The sequence below is a fragment of the Montipora foliosa genome, chromosome 11 (assembly GCF_036669935.1).
Source record: "Montipora foliosa isolate CH-2021 chromosome 11, ASM3666993v2, whole genome shotgun sequence".
In the NCBI taxonomy this organism is placed as follows: domain Eukaryota; kingdom Metazoa; phylum Cnidaria; class Anthozoa; order Scleractinia; family Acroporidae; genus Montipora; species Montipora foliosa.
In genome coordinates, this window is record NC_090879.1 from 16,192,903 (window position 1) to 16,217,902 (window position 25,000).

General features: G+C 40.3%; 1 protein-coding gene across 2 annotated transcripts in view; it reads left to right on the forward strand.

Moving 5' to 3' along the window:
* LOC137975539 (MAM and LDL-receptor class A domain-containing protein 1-like) overlaps window positions 1-25,000 on the forward strand; it is a 120,800-nt gene that overhangs the window by 86,059 nt on the left and 9,741 nt on the right. Inside the window, exons 21-24 of one of the 2 annotated variants that reach the window (XM_068822651.1) lie at window positions 29-175; window positions 1,183-1,424; window positions 1,575-1,680; window positions 7,366-7,783. The exons of the other annotated variant lie outside the window; for it this stretch is intronic. Coding sequence (XP_068678752.1) covers window positions 29-175; window positions 1,183-1,424; window positions 1,575-1,680; window positions 7,366-7,436 — 566 coding nt within the window. The 3' untranslated portion in view covers window positions 7,437-7,783. Of the gene's footprint in view, window positions 1-28; window positions 176-1,182; window positions 1,425-1,574; window positions 1,681-7,365; window positions 7,784-25,000 lie in introns of those variants that run through there. 2 annotated transcript variants of the gene reach the window in all.

Below are 25,000 nucleotides of genomic sequence, written 5' to 3' on the forward strand. Positions count from 1 at the left end.
AGTTTTATTTCTTTGAAATAAAATTCAGGTCCAAATGATTGCGAATTTGAAGCGCGTGGAATGTGTCACTGGACTTTCTGCAACCAGGACAATTGCTGTCCTTATTGGAAACTTCATACTGGAAACACAAGCAGCCCAAGCACTGGTCCACAGGGAGACCACACATCTGGTTCGGGTGAGTCAGGATTCTGCAATGGAATCTTTGTTGGAATTTTGTCCCTCCTTAAAATTTTGAATTTTCAAAGCATCATTGTTCAGAGATTATCTGGTATACTACGTTCAATTTTTTTAGAGTTAGCTCATTATGCAATGGACTTTGAATATTCAGTACTTTATTTTTGTCTGACTGATTAGAAAACGATAGCCCTATGCTATTGACGCAAAAAACCTAGAAAAGATTCTCCAGTATCAGTACATGTAGATATGATGAAGCTATTCATAAGTGAATGGCAACTATATTTGAAATGTGAATAGGAGAATGTTCACATTTTTGAACATCGCAATTACGAATGTTACTTGAGTAGTGACACAAAGATAGCCTAAAAAATAAGACAACCGCAATGACCAGCAAGTGTTGTATCCCAACACTGCGGAAACCGGGGGAATAGGACTACATGCAAGCGAATGGAATCTGCCATGCTTCAACTTCCCTACAACTCCGCGTGGTGGTAGTAGTAGTAGTAGTAGTAGTAGTAGTAGTAGTAGTAGCAGCAGCAGCAGCAGCAGCAGCAGCAGCAGCAGCAGCAGCAGCAGCAGCAGCGGCGGCGGCGGCGGCGGCGGCGGCGGCGGCATTAGCATTAGCATTAGCATTAGCATTAGCATTAGCATTAGCATTAGCATTAACATTAACATTAGTATTAGTATTAGTATTAGTATTAGTATTAGTATTAGTATTAGTATTAGTATTAGTATTAGTATTAGTATTAGTATTAGTATTAGTATTAGTATTAGTATTAGTATTAGTATTAGTATTAGTATTAGTATTAGTAGTAATGAGATACTAACATGCTTCTTTATTCACTTCAAATTTATGTTTCAGCTTGTTTCTTATGCATGTACAGCCTCTTCGTATCAACGGAAATTTTTATTAATGCTCTGCAGTAAGGGAGAATTCTAAAGCAATGCAGGCAGAATTGTCTTTGTTAAACTCATTTCCTACTTCTCTTTAAATTCCCCACTCAGGAAATTATATATATTTCGAGGCTTCAGACCCTGCAGAGCCTGGAGACACTTCCTGTTTCTCTAGCAAAGTCTTCCCCCCTGGATTCTGTCAACGTCTCATCTTTTGGTATCACATGCTTGGCAGCGGAATAGGGGAACTAAGAGTGATTGTCAGTGGCAGTGTTGTTTGGACAAAGAGTGGTGAACAGGGAGATAAATGGAGCCAAGCTAATATTGAATTTCAAAGCGATCAAGAATTCCAGGTATCGCAACAAGTTTCACTTGATGTTTGTTGAATATCGTGGAATTATCTGGTCGCCTGCGCTTTCACAGCTGGACAGTGACGACGATGACGATGATTGCTTCTTTCTACATTCTCTTTTTTCTCAAAGCTTCTGTTGTTTAATTTTAAGGTTACTTTTGAGGGTGTGCGTGGTCCTGGCTACAGAGGTGACATTGCTGTGGACGACATATTTTTTGAGGATTGCAATGCACCCGTACCTACTTTACCGTCCAAAGGTGAGTTGACAGTCCCTCGAAGCTCGATCCTCGATTCTCGATCTTCGATTCGAACTTCGCGAATCGAGGCTCGAGTCGAGTTTTGAGACGTTCGAGTGCTTTCGAGAAGTTCTCGAGACAATTTTCGAGATTCTCGATTCGAGGAAACAAAGGAGTTTTCGCGTGATTAATTTTTCACGCGTCTCTCCCTGTCTATTTTACGGGTTTTATTTTATCTTTCTGTTGGTTTCCATCACTTTTCGCGTCCGTCAGAACCTCTGGCAAGGCATGTAAGTTTCTTCGTTGAATTATTTTGCGTACTTTTGAAAATAAAGTGTCTACCTAGCGTTGTAAGTTTCGCGATATCATTGATCGGTCGCTTTGTGCCCCCGTTGTTGATTTCAACTTGAATATTTAGCGAGGCTTCTGCCGTGCATTGACGCAGAAACTCGTTGGACAGTGTATTTTGCACTTTATGCCCGAAAAGCTTATATGGAATGACTTTTTCCTTCAGTTCACTTCAAAGAAAAAGTTGTGGAGGGAAAGGCGTGATATTCGCCGACATGATTTTGGTTGTTCGTATGACGTCTTTTCTTTTTCTTTTTTAAAAAATTATGACGATATGTCGGTCGATCGCGGCTTGTTCTATCTTACTAGCTTCAAGTCTTGTATTTTTGAGCTTTTTCATTCAAGGAAAACTACGGTATGAGATTATTTTTGCTAATTTTTTGATAATACATGTACTTGTGCGCACTAACGTGTTCATTTTTATTAACGATAATTTCTTACACGACGTCAGTTACACTTGTACATGTCAAATACATGTCAAAATAAAAACGCGTTTCTACTTTTACAGTTGTTCGTTGCTAATAGCCTTGTGCAAACGCCCGATGTATCTCGAACACTTCTCCGCATCCACCTTCTAGCTCCAAAATGTCTCGATGCCCTCCATGAGCTCTTCTTTTGTTTTCAACCTAACTTGGTTCCCAAGGAAACGCTTTAGTTCGCGCCACAGCAATTCAATTGAGTTAAGATCTGGAGATTCAGGGGGAGTCTTCCACCAATATATTCCATTATCTTCATGAAGCTTCTAGCAAGGTGACTTGTATCCTTTGGATCATTGTCTTGTTGAGATCGGTGACCATCGGGGAAGTTATCGGGGATAAATGGAAGCAACCCGTTGCTGAGGATCTCGGAGACATAAAACTGCGCGTCTATGTTTCCTTTGAATATTGTGATTTGCATCGGCCCCTTCTTGGAGATCCGGCCCACATATGCACTTTGACAGAAGTGACAATGAGATATCTGGGGCGTTCCATGAAGCTTTTCAGGAAATCACGTTATAGGGCCGTAGTGGCTCTCTGTAAATGATCAGGGGCCGATTGCTCGAATCCTGCTTAGCGCTAACCGTTGGTTAAGAGGTATCAAAACCGATAGGTTTCCATGGTATTTAACGCCGGTTAGCGCTAACCATGCTTCGAACAACCCGGGCCAGTTGTATAACTTCCAAAGCAGCGTTCGGCAGAAACATATCCGCCCCTTAGTTTCTCTACATCATTCAGCTTGCAGTTGCAGACTACACGAAAGTAATGAAACTTTGCAGGAAACAGGATACAAAAATTTGGTTTTATCAACGGAGTTGATAATGAAAATTAGCCACCGTACAGAGATTCTAAAAGCTGACGTTTCGAGTATTAGCCCTTCGTCAGAGCGAATCGAGGAATTGTGGGTTATGTGTAGTTTTTATAGTAGAGTGGGAGCTACCCTACTGGTGGTAAAATGGCAACGTGAAAAATAGGAATACATTTGTTAAATGAAAAGCGTTCGTTGATACCGTGAGGATTAAGGGTGCCGATTTGGAAAATGAATTTTTGTTCTAGATTCTTGCGGCTTTCCGTCGTACCCGGCTACATGTAGGGAAAGGTCGCAGATAGCCATGTGTTTTTTTTTTTTTTAGGGAGATTAAAATGACGAGAGACTGGCTTAGATTCATCCTTGTCATTCTTCTCAACATCGCAAAGGTGTTTGCGGAATCGGTCACCTAGTCGTCTAACTGTCTCGCCAATGTATAATTTATTGCATAACGTACAGGTTATGCAATGATGATATTTGCGGAGGTACATGTGAAACGATCGGTGATCTTAACAGATCGCGATATCTTGCTAGTGTTAAGAATGAAAGGACAAGTTTTGTATCGTGAGCGCGCACATTTGAAAGTGCCGGGTTGCCCGTTAGTTTTGAGCGCGCTTCTAACTAAAAAGTTGCCTACCAAGTTTTTGTCGCATTTGAATGAAATAAGTGGAGGTTGCGAAAAGATTCTACCAGTCTCGGGATCATTTTGGAGTACTTTAAAGTTATTAAGAATGATACTTTTGACTGCGTGACTATGAGGATGAGTTTCCCCTATTCCCTCGAATAGACAACAAATCACCCACAAGTTGTCACTTGTTAAAGAGGGGAACTGACAGCTGCACTGGATAGCACTGGTAACGGACTGCACCGCTTAGCCCAGCATTCTGCGAGCAATGAGACCGTACCCCGTTTGCGTTTATTGAAATTAACAGACGCCCAGACAATAATAACGTGCCTGCTGCCCGTCAGGAAAAAACCCCTTTTTAGAGGAAACCAGCTGAACCCTCCCGAATGCAGAACCAGGCACTTAACAAATACCCCGAGGGTGAAGGGTGGCAAATCCAACAACTGTAATATAACAAAATAAATCAAAACTACATTAATAAAAAATCTCGAAACGAGAGAAAGTTAGCAGCAACGCCAGCGTAGAATGGCTCGACTCTGCAAAATCCCGCCCTTATAGTACTTGCGTCGCCATGGAAACTGTCAAAAACCGGCGAACCGTGAAAACAACGATTTACTGCTATTCTTCAAACCGCAGCAAATAACAAAAAGTGTGGGTAAATGGAAATCTGTCATTCTTATCTTTTTGTGACGTTTGTAGTGCTGAATGTCGATCAAATTGTTGGGCGCGATGTTGGCCCGTTCTGACCACAGAGACAGGATAGCCACGTTTTTCAAAGAACTGGCACATCTCCTCTGATTTGTTGGAAAAATCGGAGTCATCACTTCATTGACGTCGAAGTCTAAGAAATTGAGAATAAGGAATAGAGTTCTTGACGTGTGATGGATGTGTAGGATATGTTGAACACCAATTTTTTAATCAGTACAACGGCCCCAAACCTGAACTCTACGGCCGCTACAACGACGACTGCATCGGCGCTATTTCATCCAGCAGAGAAGATCTCGATCAATTTATAAACTCCATAAATTCTTTTCATCCGGCTCTTAAATATACCTGGAAAATTTCGGAAATTTCATGGGCTTTCCTAGATATCAAAGTTTCTATTAGTGGCAACGTGCTATGTACCAGTGTGCACTACAAACCTACAGATTCTCACAGTTATTTGTTGTATTCATCGTCACATCCATCACATGTCAAGAACTCGATTCCTTATTCTCAATTTCTTAGACTTCGACGTCTATGTAGTGATGACTGTGATTTTTCCAGCAAATCAGAGATGTGCCAGTTCTTCGAAAAACGTGGCTATCCTGTCTCTGTGGTCAAAGCGGGCCAACATCGCGCCCAACAATTTGATCGACAGTCAGCACTACAAACGGGGTGACCCGAAAACACTGACCCCCGGTCCATGGACCCCCTACGGACCGGGTCCATGGACCGCCTTACGGACCGGTCCACGGACTATCTCTACGGACCCCCTCTACGGACCATCCCAAAAAACACAGAATTAAAAATAAATAACAACTGAAAATTTGTTTATACCGGTTGTCTGGATAGATCACTCTTGCCGGTGAAATCTCAGCCGTTACGCTTCGCAAATCAGACTAAGGCTCGGGTGTTGCCTTTTCCTTCGCTGTTGACCGGAGTGCTTCGAAAAACTATGTTCTTCCGCCATTTTGTTCAGGACAGAGAGATCGTGAAGCCTGGGGCTTGAACCAAACAAAATGGCGGAGGGAAAGAAAGAAAATACAAATAGAACTTACTTATTATCAATCTTTTTCGAAGCATTCTGGTCCACAGCGAAGGAAGGGGCAATATGTGATTAATAGACTTTGTACCCGAGCCTGAGCCTTAGTCTGTTGAATTTGCGGAGCGTTACGGTTAAGATTTCGCCGACACGAGTGACAAGAGTGGTCTATCCAGACAACTGGTAAGTCAAATCTTTAGTTTTTATTTATTTTCATTTCTATGTTGTTTTAGGGTGGTCCGTATAGGGGGTCCATAAGGGTAGTCCGTGGACCGGTCCGTGAGGTAGTCCGTGGACCCAGTCCGTAGAGGGGTCCATCGGCCGGGAGTCAGTGTTTTCGGGTCACCCCTACAAACGTCACAAAAAGATAAGAATGACCACAGGCGCCCCAAGCTGAAAATACGTGGTGTATGCGACAGCTTGTGTATATAGAGAATTGTATGGGAAAATCACCGATCTTAAAAAAATTTTGTAAATAACTATCTCATTTGAAATAAAGTTTTCCTACCTCAAATGTGTGACGAACTTGTCTCTTGTGCCGAGTTTAAAGCCATTCTGACGCCGTTTAGTGAAGTTATCCGGAAACTGTTACTAAAAGAATAGGAAGACCGACCACTCCATCCATCGCTGACCAGACGTCACTCCACAAATCGTTTTCTCCTCAACAGGAAAAGTTCCGAATCGCAATAAAAACAACAGTTTCATAAAGCCCAATAAATTTCACTCCAAATACGTGTGTTTCGGCGGCTGAAAGACTCGTGAAGAACGAAAACTTTGCCTTAAAATTCACCTCTTCGGCTTTCCTCAGAGGCTGACCGGGCCGTCTCGCAAGGTGGTTTCACCCTCAACTCTGATTGGAGGGTCGTGTTGCCAGCGCGCGGTCAAATTCAAATGGACCAATCAGAGTTGAAGGTGAAACCACCTTGCGAGAGCCCTTGCGAGCGGCCGTTGTTGACGGCCCGGTCACAAGCCTCTGGCGAAAGCCGAAGAGGTGAATTTTAAGGCAAAGTTTTCGTTCTTCACGAGTCTTTCGGCAGCCGGAACACACGTATTTGGAGTGAAATTTATTGGGCTCTATGAAACCGTTGTTTTTATTGCGATTCGGAACTTTTCCTGTTGAGGAGAAAACGATTTGTGGAGTGACGTCTGGCCAGCGATGGATGGAGTGGTCGGCCTTCCTATTCTTTTATTAACGGTTTCCGGATAACTTCAGTAAACGGCGTCAGAATGGCTCTAAATTCGGCACAAGAGACAAGTTTGTCACTTATTTGAGGTAGGAAAACTTTATTTCAAATGAGATAGTTATTTACAAAATTTTTTAAGATCGGTGATTTTCCCATACAATTCTCTATATACACAAGCTGTCGCATACACCACGTATTTTCAGCTTGGGGAGCCTGTGGAATGACAGATTTCCAGTCACCCTCACTTTCCATCCTCATAATCACGCAGTCAAAAGTATCATTCTTAATAACTTTAAATTACTCAAAAATGATACCGAGATTGGGTAGAATCTTTTCGCAACCTCCACTTATTTCATTCAAACGCGACAAAAACGTAGGCAACTTTTTTGATCGACCTTATTTTAGTAAAGGAAAACAGTTTGTGCCTTCTCTACACCAGTATTACCTTATATGTTTAAGGGGGGAAAGTGGCAAAGAACGATTAATACAATTTTAAACAGTGTATTTCTGTCTCCCTTTAGGAATCCGTCACCCAAAGTACTGGCCTTCTATTATTGCCCTCGGACACCTCTGGGTCGTGTTTTGTCGCTGAACCCGTCGTTCCCAGCTTCCAACAAGTGGTCTCGGGATATCAACACTTCGTTCATTACTCTTCGTTAAAGTGTTGTATTTTTGGAGCATATTCGTTATTTTCTCCTTGTTTCTTTTATTGTTTGCATTTTGAAATGTTGGAATCAAAAACGTTATTCCAAAGCCTTCACCGACGCTTAGTTCTATAGTTAAGTACGTGGTTCCCGAGGGCTGCCCACGTCGTAAAGTGGGGGCCGTTTGTTTTTCCTCGTATCCACAAATGTTAACTTAAGTTATCATTGGCTAATTTTTGTAAGGTTTGTCTGGAAGTGTAACTTTGTCGAAAATAAAACGAAATATTTTATTGGCCACTGTTTTTTACTTTGACCAATAGAAGCGCACCATGTGCACGTTACGTCATGCATATGTGACAATTGTTGTTCTTTTCGCTCGCATGCCTGCACGTATCTGTTGTCGTCACTCTCCCGTTTGAAAGCACGAAGAACGTTCACAGGCGGTTGCTCGAGTTCGTTTCCAAAAGTAAGTGTTACTTTCTATGTTGAGCGATTATTACCGCTTACAGCTTTCATTGTGTTGTTGCAATTGGTCGTATGAAAGATGTGTGGTATTTTGCGGAGGTTGTAGGTCAATGCTGTCGGTGATATTCGGTGCAATAATTTGCGCGGAGCCGAACTGGTAAGACAAGCGACAAAGGAACAGTCGCTGATAAGCAATGATTTTCTTTCGAAAAGAAAACAGTCGCTGATTACCATATGCATTGTGCCCTTCAAGAAGGGTAAAACATGACCATCTTATGGGATTGTTGAGCTTCTAAATAAGAGGATGAGTAAGATCTATTTTGTGCGTTGGATTATTTGTAAGCCCCGCTTTGGGATTAATGAAACCCTTCAGGTTGCCATACATACATGCATACATACATGCATGCATGCATACATACATGCATGCATGCATGCATGCATGCATGCATACATACATACATACATACATACATACATACTTAATTGACCGCTCCCCATAGGGGCTTTTCAGGGCCAATGAAACTCAACGAAACGGAATAACAACAACAACTGTTAAGCATCCCAACTGGCCGGTGGCAAACCTGGGTTCAATTCAATGAAACTTTTACACGTGTAATTTACAAATGTAGCTATTGTTCTCAGACTCTAAAACAATGCCTACACTTGTAAATTACACGTGTAAAAGTACAATCGAGCTCAGAAGTGCGTTGGTTCAGTCGGATTCAGTCGGGTAATCAAAAAAGTTTACTGGTTCGTGGAAGTGCGGTCGTAGCGGCCATATTACAATGAACACGTGTTTGTCACACCTACGGTGAAAGCTGTTTTGAGGAAATATTTTATGTTCAGCTATGACCAGTATTGTGTGTCTAAAACTAAGATATTGATGTCAGGTGATGTGTAATTGACCCCAAGTCCTTTCAGTTGTAGGATCACAGATAATGCAGAAAAATCTCCTCAGACTAGTTTTCAACACTTGAAAGAAACACTTTATCACTTAAAAGTTTCATATGGTACCATAACATTGCTGTTACGTGATAGTGTTGTAGCGTTATTCGAACTGAACACTAACTAAGTGTTGAAACCCTTTCGAGCCTCCTTAAAACATTTCACCGTTGTTTTCCGCCAACCTCGTACCCAGAGTCCTCGGGCTTTTTGGTCAGCGGGAGAGCGCCCGGAAAGACTCTAGGGGCGTTTTCCATTTACAAAAAATTTCCGGAAATTTCGGTGGAAATTTCCATCGGGTGAAAAACGTGTTCCATTTAACTCAGATCCGTTCGCCGCCCAGTGATTGCGATTTTACGCGCCAAAATTTAAAAATGTGGCCGTGAATAGCCTGGAAGTGGTAAGACCTTTCAAAAGTTGTAAATGGAACACACATTTCCATCGAAAAGTTTCCAACGGGAAAACAGGACTACCTTTTCAGAAGTTCCGTTTATTGACCGAATGCATAAATGGCGGCCAAAAATGTATTCTTTTGTTTATGTGCTAATTAGACTCACTAGCCTCGCTCTCAAGCAACATTTCTTTTGTATTTTGTCTATGTAAACGAGGCTAGTGAGGCTAATTAGCACAGAAACAAAAGAATATTTTTTGGCCGCCATTTATGCATTCGGTCTATTCCGGACATTTTCCAGTGGAAAGAACCAAAAACGTGTGTTCCATTTACATCCCAACCGGAATTTCCGGAATTTCTTGGTAAATGGAAAACTCCCTGGGATAATGGACTTCAACTATTTTTTTGATTGGTCGCTTGCATAACAGTGGCAATCTCGTACCTCAGTTTCCTCGGGCTTCTTGGTCAGCGGGTGAGCACCCGGAGACACTCAGGGATAATGGACTGTCGACTTGAACCATATTTTTGATTGGCCGCTTGCGTAACAATGGCAGTCGCGACAGGAGGTCGGTAAGTAATTAGGATGCTCCAGAATTTGGAGGGACAATCTAAAACTAGTTTCAGTGCTGTTTGTTTTTTTCTACCTCAGAAATATATAAATCGCAAAAATAATAAAACGACGAGGTTTCAATTATGTCTTATATAGCACGGGAATTTTCCCAAGCTGCTAAAAAGTGATCACTGTTGCTGTTGCAAAACTACCGTGGGAAAACATTACATCAGTCCCTTTGAGGAGAACTCCGCGGAAGAAGGTGTTGTTGAAGCCATTTCAGAATTACGGAAACATCAACATTTGTGTCGTTTCCACAAAAATTTGTCGATCGTGTTGCTTGCACGATGGCATTCTGAACGATGGAATGTACGCTGAAACACTTTACCGAAAGCGTCAGAGGTTTCATCTTCATTTGCTCTTACAGCAAGCCAATGATCATTTCTTCAGTTTCTTTGACAAAGTGTAAGGCTAAAATTCTTGTTTCTCGAACACTTTCTACCAGTCATTTCTACTGTTTACGGTTTTCTCTTTTCTGTTTCCGTTTAAACTCGAGCATACGCAATAAGACCGGAACCCACGTTTTCTGGAAAAATGGAGTCGATTATCACATTCTCTCCAGGCGCTCACCCGCTGGCCAAAAAGCCCGAGGACTCTGGGTACGAGATTGTAACAATGGCAGTCCGACTGGAAGTCGGTAAGTAATTCGGAAACCCCAGAATTTGGAGAGAGATGCAAAATCTAAAACTAATTTCAGTGCTGTTTGTTTTTTCTACCTCAGAAATATGTAAATCACTAAAATAATAACACGACGGGGTTTAAATTATGTCTAATACCACGTCTTAGTTTTCGAGATTTGGAGGAAGTCTTAGGTCTTAGTTTTCGAGATTTGGAGGGGTCTTAGGTCTTAGTTTTCGAGATTTTTTTTTTCTTTTTTTTTTTGGGGGGGGGGGGGGGGAGGGGTCTTAGGTCTTAGATCTTAGTTTTCGAGACACCCGTGGAAGAAGGTCTTGTCGAAGCCATTCAAAATTACGGAAACAAAATTTGTCGATCGTGTTGCTTGCACGATGGTATTCCGCATGATGGAATGCACGCTAAAACAATAAAATACACTTACGAAAGCGTCAGAAGTTTCATCGTCACTCGCACTGTTTCCGTTTAAACTCAAGCATGCGCAATAAGACCGGAACCCACGTTTTCTGGGAAAGTGGAGCCATTATTCCAGAGTCTGACCGCTGACCAAAAAGCCCGCGGACTCTGGGTACGAAAGTGGTTTTCGGCCAGAAGGACACGGGAGACCTCTGACCGTATGATACCCATGCTCCCACGTCAAAGAGGTCAGTACAAAACTTGCTTGTTACAAATAATAACACGCAATTCCCAGTTAATGTCATCAGTCTGTGAGGGAACCGGCTGAACACGACATTCCTCCAAAAGTCAAGCGACTCTCTATCTCGACTGAGTTAACGGCCGTCTCCAAATCAAATGTCGAATCCTAACAACCCTAGTTTACTGCAACAGCTTTTGACTCTGATACAGAGCCATTGGCCTTCAGACTCTCAGGCCTCTCCGCCCTCGACTTTGAGTAACCGTTCTGTCATGCCCTAGCTCGTTACACCAGCCTTCGCCTGCTGGACGCTGTGTTCCGTAAGGTAGGCGTAAAAAGGAGGAACCAAAATCTTACAATATGAAACTAGTCATTGTTGACTTCATTCCTGAAGTCAACGATTTTGGACGAACTGAACGGTACGAAAGGAGTTTCTCTTAGAATGCCCGTTTCGTGTGAGAGAGAATGAGCTTGACTCTTCAATTCTAGATGGTATTGTTAAGGTTGTGAAATCGCGATATCAGTCGTATAACGGAAAGTTTTTTTTAAGCATCGAGACAGGGCAGGTCAGTTTTAAACTTGAGTCTTTGCCAAGCATTAGACGGGAAAGCGCTTAACACTATTACCCCTAACACTACGAACAATTTGTAATTTTTGTTATCGCAACCAGCACCAGCACCAGCTCGGCGCCGCCAGATGGCCGTGACGAAGATCGTGAAAGGGACCCCCTGGAAAATTAAGTGAGTAGCTTTTTATGTTAAATTATCTGTTTTGATAAATGTAAGTGAGGTTTTCAGTATATGTATTGACTTAATTAAATATGGATTACTTCTTGTTGTTGTTTTTTTCTTTTCAGGCAAAGCAATCTCATAAATTAGTTATTAGTTTGTCTACTTCTTCCTCATTGCTGGAAAAATCGGTTACCGTATTTACTCGAATAAACGCCACTGCGGTTTCTTAATTTTTCGCTTCTCAAGTGTGGCGCTTTCCAGGGACACCACCCACAAACATTTCTGGACGAAGATTAACATAAACGTCTTCTGTTAGTCACCATTTGCCTCTTACAGCATTTTTCTTATGGACGAGCAGTGAAATAAAATCACTTTGAACTGAAGAACAACGGTTTTGATGCAAAGAAATTCACCATGCTGAATTAGAGTTACTTGATTCTTAGTGTTTTTTTAAGTTTGACGAAATCCTCGTATAAGCGCCGCATTGGAACCGTTGTTCTTATTCGGGGGCGGCCCTTATTTCCTTCTTTGTCCCAAATGCGGCGGTTATTCGCGGGCGGCGCTTGTTCGGGGCACTTGTGCAACTATGGAGTAGATACGGTAATTGAACAGATTGCTATTTTGTTGTTTTGGTTTTAAACTCCGGCTTATTCTCTCCTTATCTATCATCACGAAAATTGAGATGTCCTTAGCTATTGTTAGGCACAAAATAGATCAGAGATGATGAGAGCCAGTTAGTCAGTCATTTTGAAGTGTTGATCTTGTATGCCCTTTGGTGAGGCTATAGACCATGGAATAAGTGTAGGAAATCGTATAAACGCGAGTGCATTTCGTGATTATGGGCACGAGTGATGTTCTTAAAATTGCACGAGCCGTAGGCGAGTGCAATCTGAGAACTTTCAAAACATCACGACTGACCATAAATCACGAAATGCACGAGCAGGTTCATACGATTTTTTATATATTATATTTTCAACAACATTACTCAAACGCGCTACTTTGTTCGTGCTCGTATTCTTCCAGTTTTGGTTTAGTTTTCTTTCAGTCGCCCATATTTGCCAGACATTCAACCTGGTCTTGTAGCTTTCAACGTGTTTTTGTTTTACGCATTTTCTTTAAGTTACTCAACGATGTTTTGGTTTGACAAAGCAAACCCGGTGTTTCCATAGCAACTTCCGTATTGCACTCTATAACCTGGATTGCACTCTATAACCTATTTATGCATTCGCCATTGGCCAATCAGAAACAAGATATTTTGTTGAGTATGTAATAAATGAGCAAAAAGCATGTTAATTGTTTGCTCTTCCTTGCCACTCAAGTGATAGAACTTTATCAGTTGACCATTTAATTACCCTGAGCCTCGATCTTCCATATTAAGCCCCTGAGTCAATCCTTTCCCGTATCTTTCTATTTTTAGAAGCCCCTCGTAGAGGGCTTTAGAGGTTGTTTTCACAATAGCCAATCATAAGAGACCTATGGTCAACCATTTATTACATCACATACGTATGTGACGTATGTGAACCACTTCACGTATGTTCTCAGTCCTACGTCATATATGTCAAAATATAGTAGTTCTAAAAATAGAAAGATAAGGGGAAAGGGTTGACTCCATGGTACAACACGTAATGAAGCTCCGACTTATAGACTCTTGACTTTGTTGAAGGCATGATGGGAGGTCCTTCAATTGGGAAAATGGATTTCCTTTTATGTAATTGATATCAAAATTCAAATGATACTCGCAAACAATTTTTGCTTTCTTTGCATTCAGTCTATTCAGTCTGTGTGGCGCTGTCACCCAGGTCGTTCGGGTATCGGGTAGAACACATTCCGTTATAACATATCGCTTCCATTTCTTTCCAGGGAAGTTAGGCTGCTTTTGTGGTTATCAACAGCGCCTTCCATTTCTCGGACCCCGGTTCAATGGGCTGAGTTTCATTCACCATAGTCTTTCTCCGGGTTCTCTCTTTTTTCTCCATCATCAAATAGACTCTCGTTTTATAGAGGACCACAGGATCATCAGTTGTAAAACTGTTACGTGCTGTCCTCTTTCACTTTGTACGGGGTTTTATTCACTCGTTGTGTGTCAATGCACGAGATGCACTAATGATTGGATTGGAAAGGCCTTTACGCTATCGTTGACTGGTTATACTACCACGCGTGAAAGAGCTGTACGTCATTCTGATTGGCTGTATTAGGGTGAAAGGCGGTGCACAATTAATTGCACCAATGTGTACTTGTTCAGAATCTTTTGCTTCACCTTCAAAGAACGCCGTTTCTTTAATTCTTCAGTTTCTTGCTTCTAAATGCAGCGGAAGGTGCTCAAATTAAACACTTACGAAGAAAGCCACAAACAGCAATGGCGGCGCACAACCTTGTAGCGAACAGAAAGTCACAGCTGTGTTGTGATTATCCATCCTGATTGGCTAATTAGATCGAACTTCCGGTTACGCAGGCGTGACAAATTTGCATAAAGATCCCCACCAAAACTCATGGATATATATCCACGTGTAAAAAGACCAAGGGCCTGTTTCTCGAAAGTCCCGAAAACTTTTCGGGACCGTAAAGGCATTTGTGAAACTGCCAACCGCTTATTTTGGAAGGTCGATCTTTTAACATGTTTTCAAAGTAACAAAAAGCAAACTGACTGTAAAGTTTGACGACTTAAATCCTCTCCCTTCTTGAGATACAAAGGGAATTGTAACACCCAAAAATAGCCCGTAAAGTTTCGGGACTTTCGAGAAACAGGCCCCAGCTCCCATTTGGCTTGATGGTTCAATTGGTAGAGCATTGCACCCGGCGGTATCGCAAAGGTTATTGGTTCGAATCCCGTTCAATTAATTCTGAGTTTTTCAGGCTTTCTATTCGTTGCTGCTAAAGTAGAGTTCATAACCGTGATGATGTCTAAACAATCGCACAAAAGAATTACAAATCTACCGCCGTCTCCAAAGTAGGCTGAAAATGATGACCTCATCAGCGTAAACAACGATGAATATAAAAACAAGAAGTCAATACAACGGAGAGTAGTTTTAAATTATTTTGAGCTATATTTCGGCTAGCCAACCAGCGGGGAACTTTGCATAGAAGTGATTTTTTTATCAACACAAATTGCGGCTTAATACCTTCAGTAGATACGTAATATACGAAGAATGAAGACTAGAGTCAAGACTAGGGTGAGATTTACGTGACAAACAATCAGAATTAGATAATGTATAATAAACAATTATTGGATGAGGTTTTTGTGATATCCGGAATAATCAAGGTCGAGGTAAGTGTTATCCGCCGAAGCCGAAGGCTGAGGCTGATAACACTAACCGAGACCTTGATTATTCCGGATATTACAAAAACCGAATCTAATAATTGTTTTATTATACATTGTTTTGAAGAAATAACGGCAAACGCATTATCGCAGCGATCACAGTTTATTTTCAAACACATTGCTGTTGGAAATCATGCATTGCGCGCGCAACCTACAGATTAGTGAATAATCTGTAGGTTGTGCTGTTTCCCAGAATTAACTGTAGGCTTTTAGCCAATGAGAAGACAGATGGTGACTACAATGTATAATAATCCACAATAATAAGCATGCAAGCATAGATGAATAAAAAAGAGAACATAATCTTTCTTCACAAATATAAAGACCTGGGTCCACATTCTGATTGAATAAAGACGGCCATTTCGTTTTTGTAGTTCAACATTATCGACTGCCATTACATAGATCTTCATTCTTAAAAACTGAGCCAAGAGTGCCAATCAATGAAGTCGCCATACTGTGAATGTCTTTTTACTTCTCAGCATTGACAACAAAGAGGACCTATATTTTCCAGTCAAGGTTCTTCAACTGAGCACGAGTCACGAGTGCTCTGCTAATTGGGGAGACTACAAATGAACGCCTAGTAAATCAGAACAAATCAGATGAAATGTTGGTTGTTGAAAAAACGTCCGGAATACCCAGGGAAAAACATCTTAACCAACAAATTAAACTCAATCCAAATGTGACGCCAGTTCTGGGAATCGAACACGGGCCACATTAAAGAGATTTGGTTTTATCCACTCCGTTGTATACTACTTCCCCACCGACGCAGCACCACAGTTTCTTTAGAAACTACCCACTTCACAATAAAGAGAGGCGAGTGCTATCACCACTGCACTTGTCCTGCTCCCCCTATTAAGACCTCTTAAAACCTGGAGTCTTAAGTGATGCCTGCCTTTTTGTGATTAAATATATTGGGTTTTTATCTACAGCCACTGTTTTCCTTTATCCAATAAGACACTTTATTCGGCCAAGAATGGATCGGGATATCTTTTCTTCACTCAGTACGTGACCCTGATAACCATCATGTTTCTTTCGTGAGAATCAAGCACTTGCTTATTTGTCCTGCATTGATAAAGTTAAGAATTTTTATTTGCTTTCTTCAGTTGACTCTTCTATATTTTACTAATCCCTCCCCGCTCACTTTGTATCCTATATTGATGTAAGAAAAGTGACCAAACCATCTGAAACTCGCATTAGTGAGGCAATGTTCAAATTCATCGTGTCTGACAAAAGAATTTCAAAATGTAACCCTTTTTATTGAAATTTTTGAGGGACTAACCGCCCCACCTTGCATCGAAGACTGCCACATGTGACACTTTCCTTTTTGATATTTGATCAAGGTCACGTTTTTCTCTTCCTCACTTCATTGGTGATTATTCACCAGGAAATGTGTTCTTGAAACGGAAGTCTTTAAAGCAAAGTGAAATTGCCTAAGAAACGTTTTTTTTCTAACCACACTCAACAGTTTTGATAAGAGAATATTCATATCCCATTGTTCACTTTTGTTTGTGTTGCAAACTTCTCAATGAAGAGGCTTAATCAAATATTACAAGAACTTCCGTGGTATTTATTATAATGAATCAATTAACATGTGAAACATCATCTGTTTTAACACGTCTTAGCACTATATATGATCCACGGTTTGAGTGATTTTAAGTCCGAAGATCGATGAGTGCTTTCTCGAGGATGGAGGTGTTGTTGGCAACACTGGTGTTTATTCTTGCCTCCTTAACTCATGGAGGTCCCATTTCTAATATAGCTGGTGAGTCAACCTTTTTTAGACCAAAAGCAATTTTTGGAAGATATTTTAAATATCAGATTGTATGCTAACGATCGTGGCAACCTATAGCACAATCAGTTTCCGTCCCAATCGGGATGGGCAACTTGGGCGAAGTTTGGCCTATCATTGAATGAATGCTACTCTCTTAGCATGGTTAATTCAAACACTACAGTATTTATTTTCAAAGAAAAGAAGTAAAAAGTCCCAAGAACATACGTATAAAAAATAATAGTGGCTAATCTGTGGCATTAGCTCTTTAGTCCTCTCTTAAACCCTTTCACTCTTAATAGTGTCACTTGTAGATTTTATTCTGTCCAACTCCAGACGATAATGGAGGACCCCTAACGGCTTAAAAAGAGTTAAACTTGCGAATTTTGGGAATATGGTCTGTATGGTAACCTCTTATGGCTAAAAATGTTGAAATTGGAGTTCATGTTCATTGACTTATTTATTTTTTCATAAAGCGGTTCAACTTAACATAATATCGTTTTTAACTGTTTTAGAGAAGTGATCTTTGGTTGCTATGCTTCTTCTCCAAGTCTTGCATGAATTCTTAACAATCGGTATTTGCCAAAGGATTCCTTTGTAAGAAGTGTTTGTAGAGTGAAAAGTAAATAAGTCACTTTACCTCCCTTGTAGTCAAGTGTTATGGTGACTTTTAGTTGAATCTCTTTATGTCTCTTGGTGTAATTATTACGCTCAAGAACTGGTTTCCCAGGTGACAAAAACGTAAGTACTTGCAATTTAGATTCTTTTTTTATGAAAACCGTTTTGCGATTTAAGCCTGGAAACGAAATTTATGTGGTATGCTAAGTTCGACTACAAACTGAATTATTCTTCGAGTGTATCATGCTGGTGGAACCCTAAGTATTTGAGTTAATTGTCCTTTTAGACTACATTTTTGCTTTTCTTTTAACTTTATTTACACTACTCGAAAAAACAAAACAAAAACAAATGGACGTTCCTAACTGGCTCTCGGCCTGCATGGGTATGTTCTTAGTACATTCTTAGAATTTTGCATGGTATATCTCAGCCTGAAAGTTCTAATTCTTAATGAAGAAAGAATTGGTGTATACGAAGGCGCACTAAGTGCCTCTTTTCTCCGAATCTGCATTGGTCTATTTACGCGTGTTCAGCACTTATATTTTAGTTGGTGTTTTGACTTGAAATCATGATCAGTACAATCATTTTTTAGGAGAAACTTTTTTACAAGAACGTACAGGCTGAGATTAACAAAAATTTTAAGAACATACTAAGAACATGCCCAAGCTGAGAGTCAGTTAAGAACGTCTTTAATTTGCTCATTTGCTTTTTCTGTTAAAACAAGGTAAGGTAAAAGAAATGATTTAACACCTTGGGAAGGGGGTACTTCCTATTTATGGGCTAATGTAGATTTGCCAGTGGATGGTGTCGCATTTTCACTACTGGATTGACAATGATGGGGTTGCATTTTCAACAGAGTTTCCCGATAGAGTTACCAGAATGGGGTCGCAGATTGTAGGGATTTGGAGATAAGAAAATTCTGGCCAGTGGGATTTACGAAAAATTGAAAGATTCGCGATAAAAAAAGTTGTTACATAAAAAACTGTAGCGCTGTTAATTTAATGTTTACTAGTCAAATTACATTCCGTTTTGAAATTACAATTAAAAAGGCTTTATGTAAGGTTTATGCATAAACAGAAAGTGACTAAGTTGGGGTCGCTAAAATTACATATAACCAAAAGTGACTAAGATGCGGTCTACAATTGGCCATAAAATAGACTATAACCCTAGGGGTAGGGGTTCTGAAAGGTCAGCGGCACATACCCAGGGAAAATTGACCCAAGTAGCCCCACACTTTGCCCCCCCCCCCCCCTCCTCCCCCCCCCCCCCCCCGGGTTGTAACAGGATAATTAACAATGTGGTTTTCATCAGGACTGAGCTCCTAGATACATTATACACTGAAGGACAACTCAGTTTGTACTCGAAAGTAGTATACCACACGACTAAAACGTTTTCCGGCTCACATTGCAATTGCAGAAAAGAAATAAGAACGTTTAGCCTCAGCCAGGAGCCTCAGCCATACTTCTTGATGAAGGAAAGAAAATCGAGTCCGACAGCCATGTTTGTTATTGTAAATAGTTGTTACCCAGTCTCTCAATGAAAGAAAAAGCGACTCCGTGCAAAAGGAACACGCTCGTCGCGTTCCGTTTTGATTGAGGGAAATTGTCCTGTTCCTTTTAACAGGAAATTCTGCCCGGTTTTTCCATGCAAATGGAGAACGCCCACAATATGAACGGCAGTGTTGAATCACGTTTATAAACTCGAGGTGAATTAATCCTGAGACCTTGTAGATGCAACTCAACTCTGACGCAAACTATTTTTCATTTCTCGCAACCTCAGGAGAATAATGCATTTTAAAATAATTAGGATAGTATGCGCACTCTCATTGGTCAACAGCTGTGTTAAGATGAGAGTATGGAAACACGGCTGTGACATCACACGAATTTTGATTGATTACGTTTTGTCAGACGTGCGTTTTGATTGGCTGGTAGGAAATATGAGCGTGTAACAAGAAAATCTGTTTCAATCTAGAAGTAAAAAGCATTTTCCTTCATTTGTCGAATTTTCTTTGAGAAATATTTTGTAAAAGCAATAGAGAACTTTTTTCCGTGTTTCCATAGCCTCATCTAAACACGAGGGGGAGTGGAGAGATTTCTGGACTCCAATTCTCCCAACTCCCCCTCGTGTTTAGATGAGGCTATGGAAACAGGAAAAAAAAACGTCCTCTATTGTTTAATTAGATATACAGCCATTGATTAGTAAAACTTAATAGTTCTCTTGTTTTCCTTTTATGAAGTATCAATGCTCATATGATGATGTTTTATGTTGTTGCCATAGCAGTCGTCGTTTCTTAAAAAACTCTTCTACGAAAAGGAATAACCGTGTTTCTTTTCAGTTTTGACTTCATTTCTCTTTTAATCACAGATGACCCTGATGCTTCGGCAACTGAAGTAATTTACAAGATTAACCAAGGTATGCTTCTAACGGATTGGTCAATATCATTATTTTGAAACAGTTTCCGGAATTGTGAATGGTTGCATTTGGATTCGCTCCAGCCTCTTTTCTAAGACGAGTCCGAATGATGAAATGTGGCTTTCAGTCAAACGAATTATGAACGTAATCACCACCACAAAAATTGAAAAATTGCCGTGGAAAGGGTCCAAAGTAAATACAGGGCTGAGAGTATTCCGCTGATTAGGTAATACCAGTATAACGGTGTCGCACAGATTTAAAAAGGATGAACATGAAGACTTAATTAAGTCAACACAAAATAGAGTAACTTTAAATGATTTCTTCTGAAAAAGGTTGATTTAGCCGGCGAAGTATATTCACTCCTACAACTACTACTACTACTACTACTACTACTACTACTACCTCTACTACTACTACTACTACTAATAATAATAATAATAATAATACTTGTACTACTGCTAACATTTCGAAAATACTGTGCTCTTGTTTCATCAGATCACCAGTTTGATGCTTCTTAGACCAGTAAGATTATCGTGCAAGGTTCTTTCCTTTACTTTTGTTATCGAAAAAGATCCTTGCCGTCGCTCGATTTCAAAACTAAAGCTGAATCAACCTAAGCGGCTGCCTAGAAAATGTCAACAATAGGGGGCGAATCCTCAAAAAAAATGTTTATACATGTACACACTGAAAAAACCAGATTGAAATACCTTTGCCCAAATGATCGAAGAAGTAATTGCAGCCGTGCATGTCTTTTCTTTCTTTCAAGAGGAGGACGTCGAACCGCAGTTATTTGAAGGGGATATTCTCCTGGGTGCCGATAACAATGGGGTGATTGAAGATGGCGGAATGCCGCGGGAAAAAAGAAACGCAAGGAGATTAAGGCACTATATCTGGAAAGCGAAAATCATTCCTTATGAGATCTCGACACAGCTAAGTGAGTACTACTGATGTAAATGAACAGTCTGTCTCCATCTTAGGTAAGGGGAAAAACCCAAATACTTTTATACGTGATAACTGGCTTCGCTTTTCATATTTGTTGTTATTGACACTTTAGTCCAAGAGGGATATGATTCAACTATCCTTTCGGCGATTGAGGAGTTTTCGAAGCATACCTGCATACAATGGAAACCGCGTACGGATGAGGACCAATGGGTCATCTTCGTGAAGAAAGGCGGGTGAGAACTATTAAATTAAGTTTGTTATATTCTAAGTATTTTCTTTAAAAATGTTATTGTACACTCCACTAGGTCTAAAGTTACTTACTCAAGTTATTCAAAAATTGTTTCTTTTTAAGGAAGTAAGTCCACATATGTATGTAAGCTTGTGTGGTGATGTGTCTGTGTAAGGTACCTAACACTTTTTACTCTCTGGTTATTTCGGGCAGTGTCTGCTTTCTTATATTCCTGCATGTAAACATTTTGTTTCAGTTGCTGTTCAACTGAAGAAAAGCTGTTGTTGTTTATTTCTTAATTTCAATTTCTTCCTGTAGTTGCTATTCATCGGTGGGTGTCAATTATTGGCGGAGTGGTTCACAAGACATTTCTTTAGGAAATGGCTGTAACCATAAAGGAGTCGTTATGCATGAAATGATGCATGCCGCAGGTTTCTGGCATGAGCAGTCACGTTATGATCGAGACAAGTACATCGAGATCTTCTGGGAAAATATACAACCAGGTATATAGTAACCAAGTCCAAATTTATCAATAATTTTAATTTCATTACCTTTCTTTCCTGTAACATGCGTTTAAGACCATTGGCCGAGTCAGTCACTTTGTATACCATGGCAAGTTCAACCGGGTGCTCTACCACGACTAGGGTATTGTAGGACACAACAGCCATTTTATTTGCCAGAGATAATAGAGACAATTACAACCGAAATAGAAATAAACGAAAAATAGGCAAAAACCTACTCAGAATAGAAACAAACTAAAACTAGCTGAGTAGTAGTAACAAGTGATTACATTACTATGACTAGGTTGTACATGAGTAAGAAGAAAGACAACCGTGACAACAAATGTGCAATAGTTAACAAAAACGAGCAAGCAACAAAAACGAACAAACAGGCAGTACCAGTTATTGATAGAACCGAAATTTCTCTATATAGGTTTAATAGGGCGAAGAGAAAACTTAAAGACACTAAGCTAGCATTAGGCTAGTCTGCGTGGCAGGCGTTCGAAGGGAAAGGGTAGAGAGAACAGGCAGGACAACGAGGAGTTCTTCTTCCGTGTGCGGCGTCCTCGTTTTCCCACCGGTTCTCCCTTCCCTTCCCCTTCAAACACCTGCCACCCACGCTAGCGTTAGGCATAAGAACCTACAGGAGCCCATAAGTAGAAGCCTCCATCTCCCACTTTGTATCTATGAAGCAGTGGTTTTTCCTGACCTATCTATTTTTAGAACCACTTTAATTTAGCGCCATTCGTTGTCTTGGTAAACGTCAATAACAATTAAAAAGCGAACGGGGAAGCGTTTTCAAGACTTTGAGTCTCGTTTGCCGCATTCAGCCGTCATCTTGTATCGCCCCTTCATGCGGACCATTTAGGGAACACCTTTATTTAGCGCGGCAAATTCAAAAAAGTTATTTCTAGAAATAGACAGATCAGGAAACACGCTACCTCACCTCGGGAAGCCAGTTGGAGGCTCCTATGGGCTCCCGGTACCTATGAATAGTTTTTTCATAGCTTCCTTACATGATTGCAGAGATAAACTTTTTAATTCTTCATCCAAAGTATTCCAGATAGAAGGACTAGAAAAGTGCATATTGAATTTGCTAAAATTATTTCTAACATGGTCAATATAGTAAGTTGATTTTGATGCTAGCCTAGTATTATTATTGTGTTTAGATAATATATACATGAAAACAAAATTGTCGAAGGCCTTAGGTAGTAAATTATGGTGATACTGAAAAGTAAAAAGGGCAGTATGAATACTAACTAGATCCATAAATTTAATTAGACCTAATTGTGAAAATAAAGGGCTGGAGTGTGCATCTCGTTTGGAAAATGTAATTATTAATACTGACATTTTTTGCAACATTACAATGGGCTTAAGAGTTGTATTGTAGGTGTTACCTCAGGCAATTAAGCCATAGGACTCATTTTACAGTGGTTTTCAATTGAGTGTCGAAAGTACTTAGCGAATTACTTTGGTTTTGCATTACTTCACTCAGGGATTGGTTCAAAGTTCTCGCGCCATTTTTTTCAGAAGTGAAACCAAAACCAACCGTGGCTAACGTGTGCACATTTTCCCGCGCTTTGTGTCGGCTACGTGTAATTACTTCGAGTTTTGATTGGTTTACTGGATTGTCTCCCTTCTTTTTGATTGGCCAAAGTAATTATTTTGGCTTTGGTTCTACAACACTCGATTGAAACTCGCTCTATTGATGAAGGGGATTATGAGTAGAAGACCAAAGGGGTTTCAGGAGAGTTGTGTAGGAGTTAATAGTTAATTGAGGCACTGGTAATGAAACCTTAAAACCTTCAAAAGTGAGAACAATGTTGTCGCAATCGATATTGAATTGAACGTGACAGTACACAATCTTTTGTTTTTGCTTTTTATGTGTTCGTGAATTAGTTGAGTATAACTTAATCGAAAGATTTGATTGGTTATTTTCTCGAAAAAAGGTGTGTTTTGTGCCCCGTCGAGGCCAAAAATACAGACAAAAAGACGTAACAAAAAGACTTGTCGAGTTTCCTAACCATCTACATGCATTAATTAACTATGGTAGGAGCGACTAAGTAAGAGAATTGGACAAACCTTCCCTCAATTTTCTCAGTGACGCAAAAAAGACACTCGCACTATTCGTCTGCCGATTCGTCTTTGGCAACCCTAAATTAGATCGACCAACAAATTCAACGTGAGGTGACACGCACCGCAATGTTGCCTGTAGCTTTACCATACACACAGCTATATCACCCGAGCAGTAGCTGCCACGAAAAGCTGTTTCGGCCTGTGTAGACCTCATTAGCATGCCGTAACAATCGGGGTTCTGACAACCAAAGTCGTGCAAGTTAAGAATTCTCTTCTACGGAAAGCCATAACTTTCTCATGTAATCTTTATTCTTTTCGTCTTGAAGTTTTGTGTTGTGGTGTGGTTTTGTTATTATGTGGTGAGGCTGTGTCATTATGAGACGAGGTTTGATGATAACGTGTTGTGTTTCCATTATGATGATATGTTGATGTCTTCTTTTGACGTGCTTTGTTTACCTTTTATGTGGTGAGGTTCTTTTAAGACGTTGAGTTTCTCCCTTTATGTGATTATAAACACAGCAAGTCAAAAGACCTCAACACATCATGATGGAAACATAATACGTAACCATCAAACCTCGTCATATAATGACAAAACCTCACCAAATAATACCATCTAATAATGTTGCCACAAACAAAACTTCAAGACCAAAAGAATAAAAATTACATAAGAAAGTTGTTGCTTTCCATACCTTACAACCAAAAGGTTTGGGGAAAACACTCCTTTGAGTTCCATTCCCTCACAAAACATATGGTAACTGTTAGCTGAAAAACCACACGGCTGTTACAAGTACAAAGTCTCCGTTTTCAGCAGGGTCACTTGAAAAAAACTTAATTAATCATCAAACCCAACTAGCATGCTCAAAACCCAAAACCTTAAGGAAAGTCGTTATTCTTAGTTTTTACATTTTCTTGAGGTCATGGTCGGCATTTTGGTACATGTATCCCAAAATCCTTGGGGAATTGCGCTCTATTCTTATCCAAATATTCCTTCTTTTTTTGTCCAGAAACATGGAGAATGATCACGTAGTGAAAACCAAGAATATTAAAAACTTCGTGTTTTTGTCAAATTGATTGTAGGCCATGTATGAATTTGTCATACGACCCGTCTGTTGTGTTGTTCTTTGAACTGAACTTAACCACTTTCAGCACTTGGACTCCTTCAATTTGACTGCTGTCTGTTTGCTGTTATGTGGTCTCATCGATCTGTTGTCCATTCAGAAGATTACGCCAAGCCGACCGGTACCACATTGC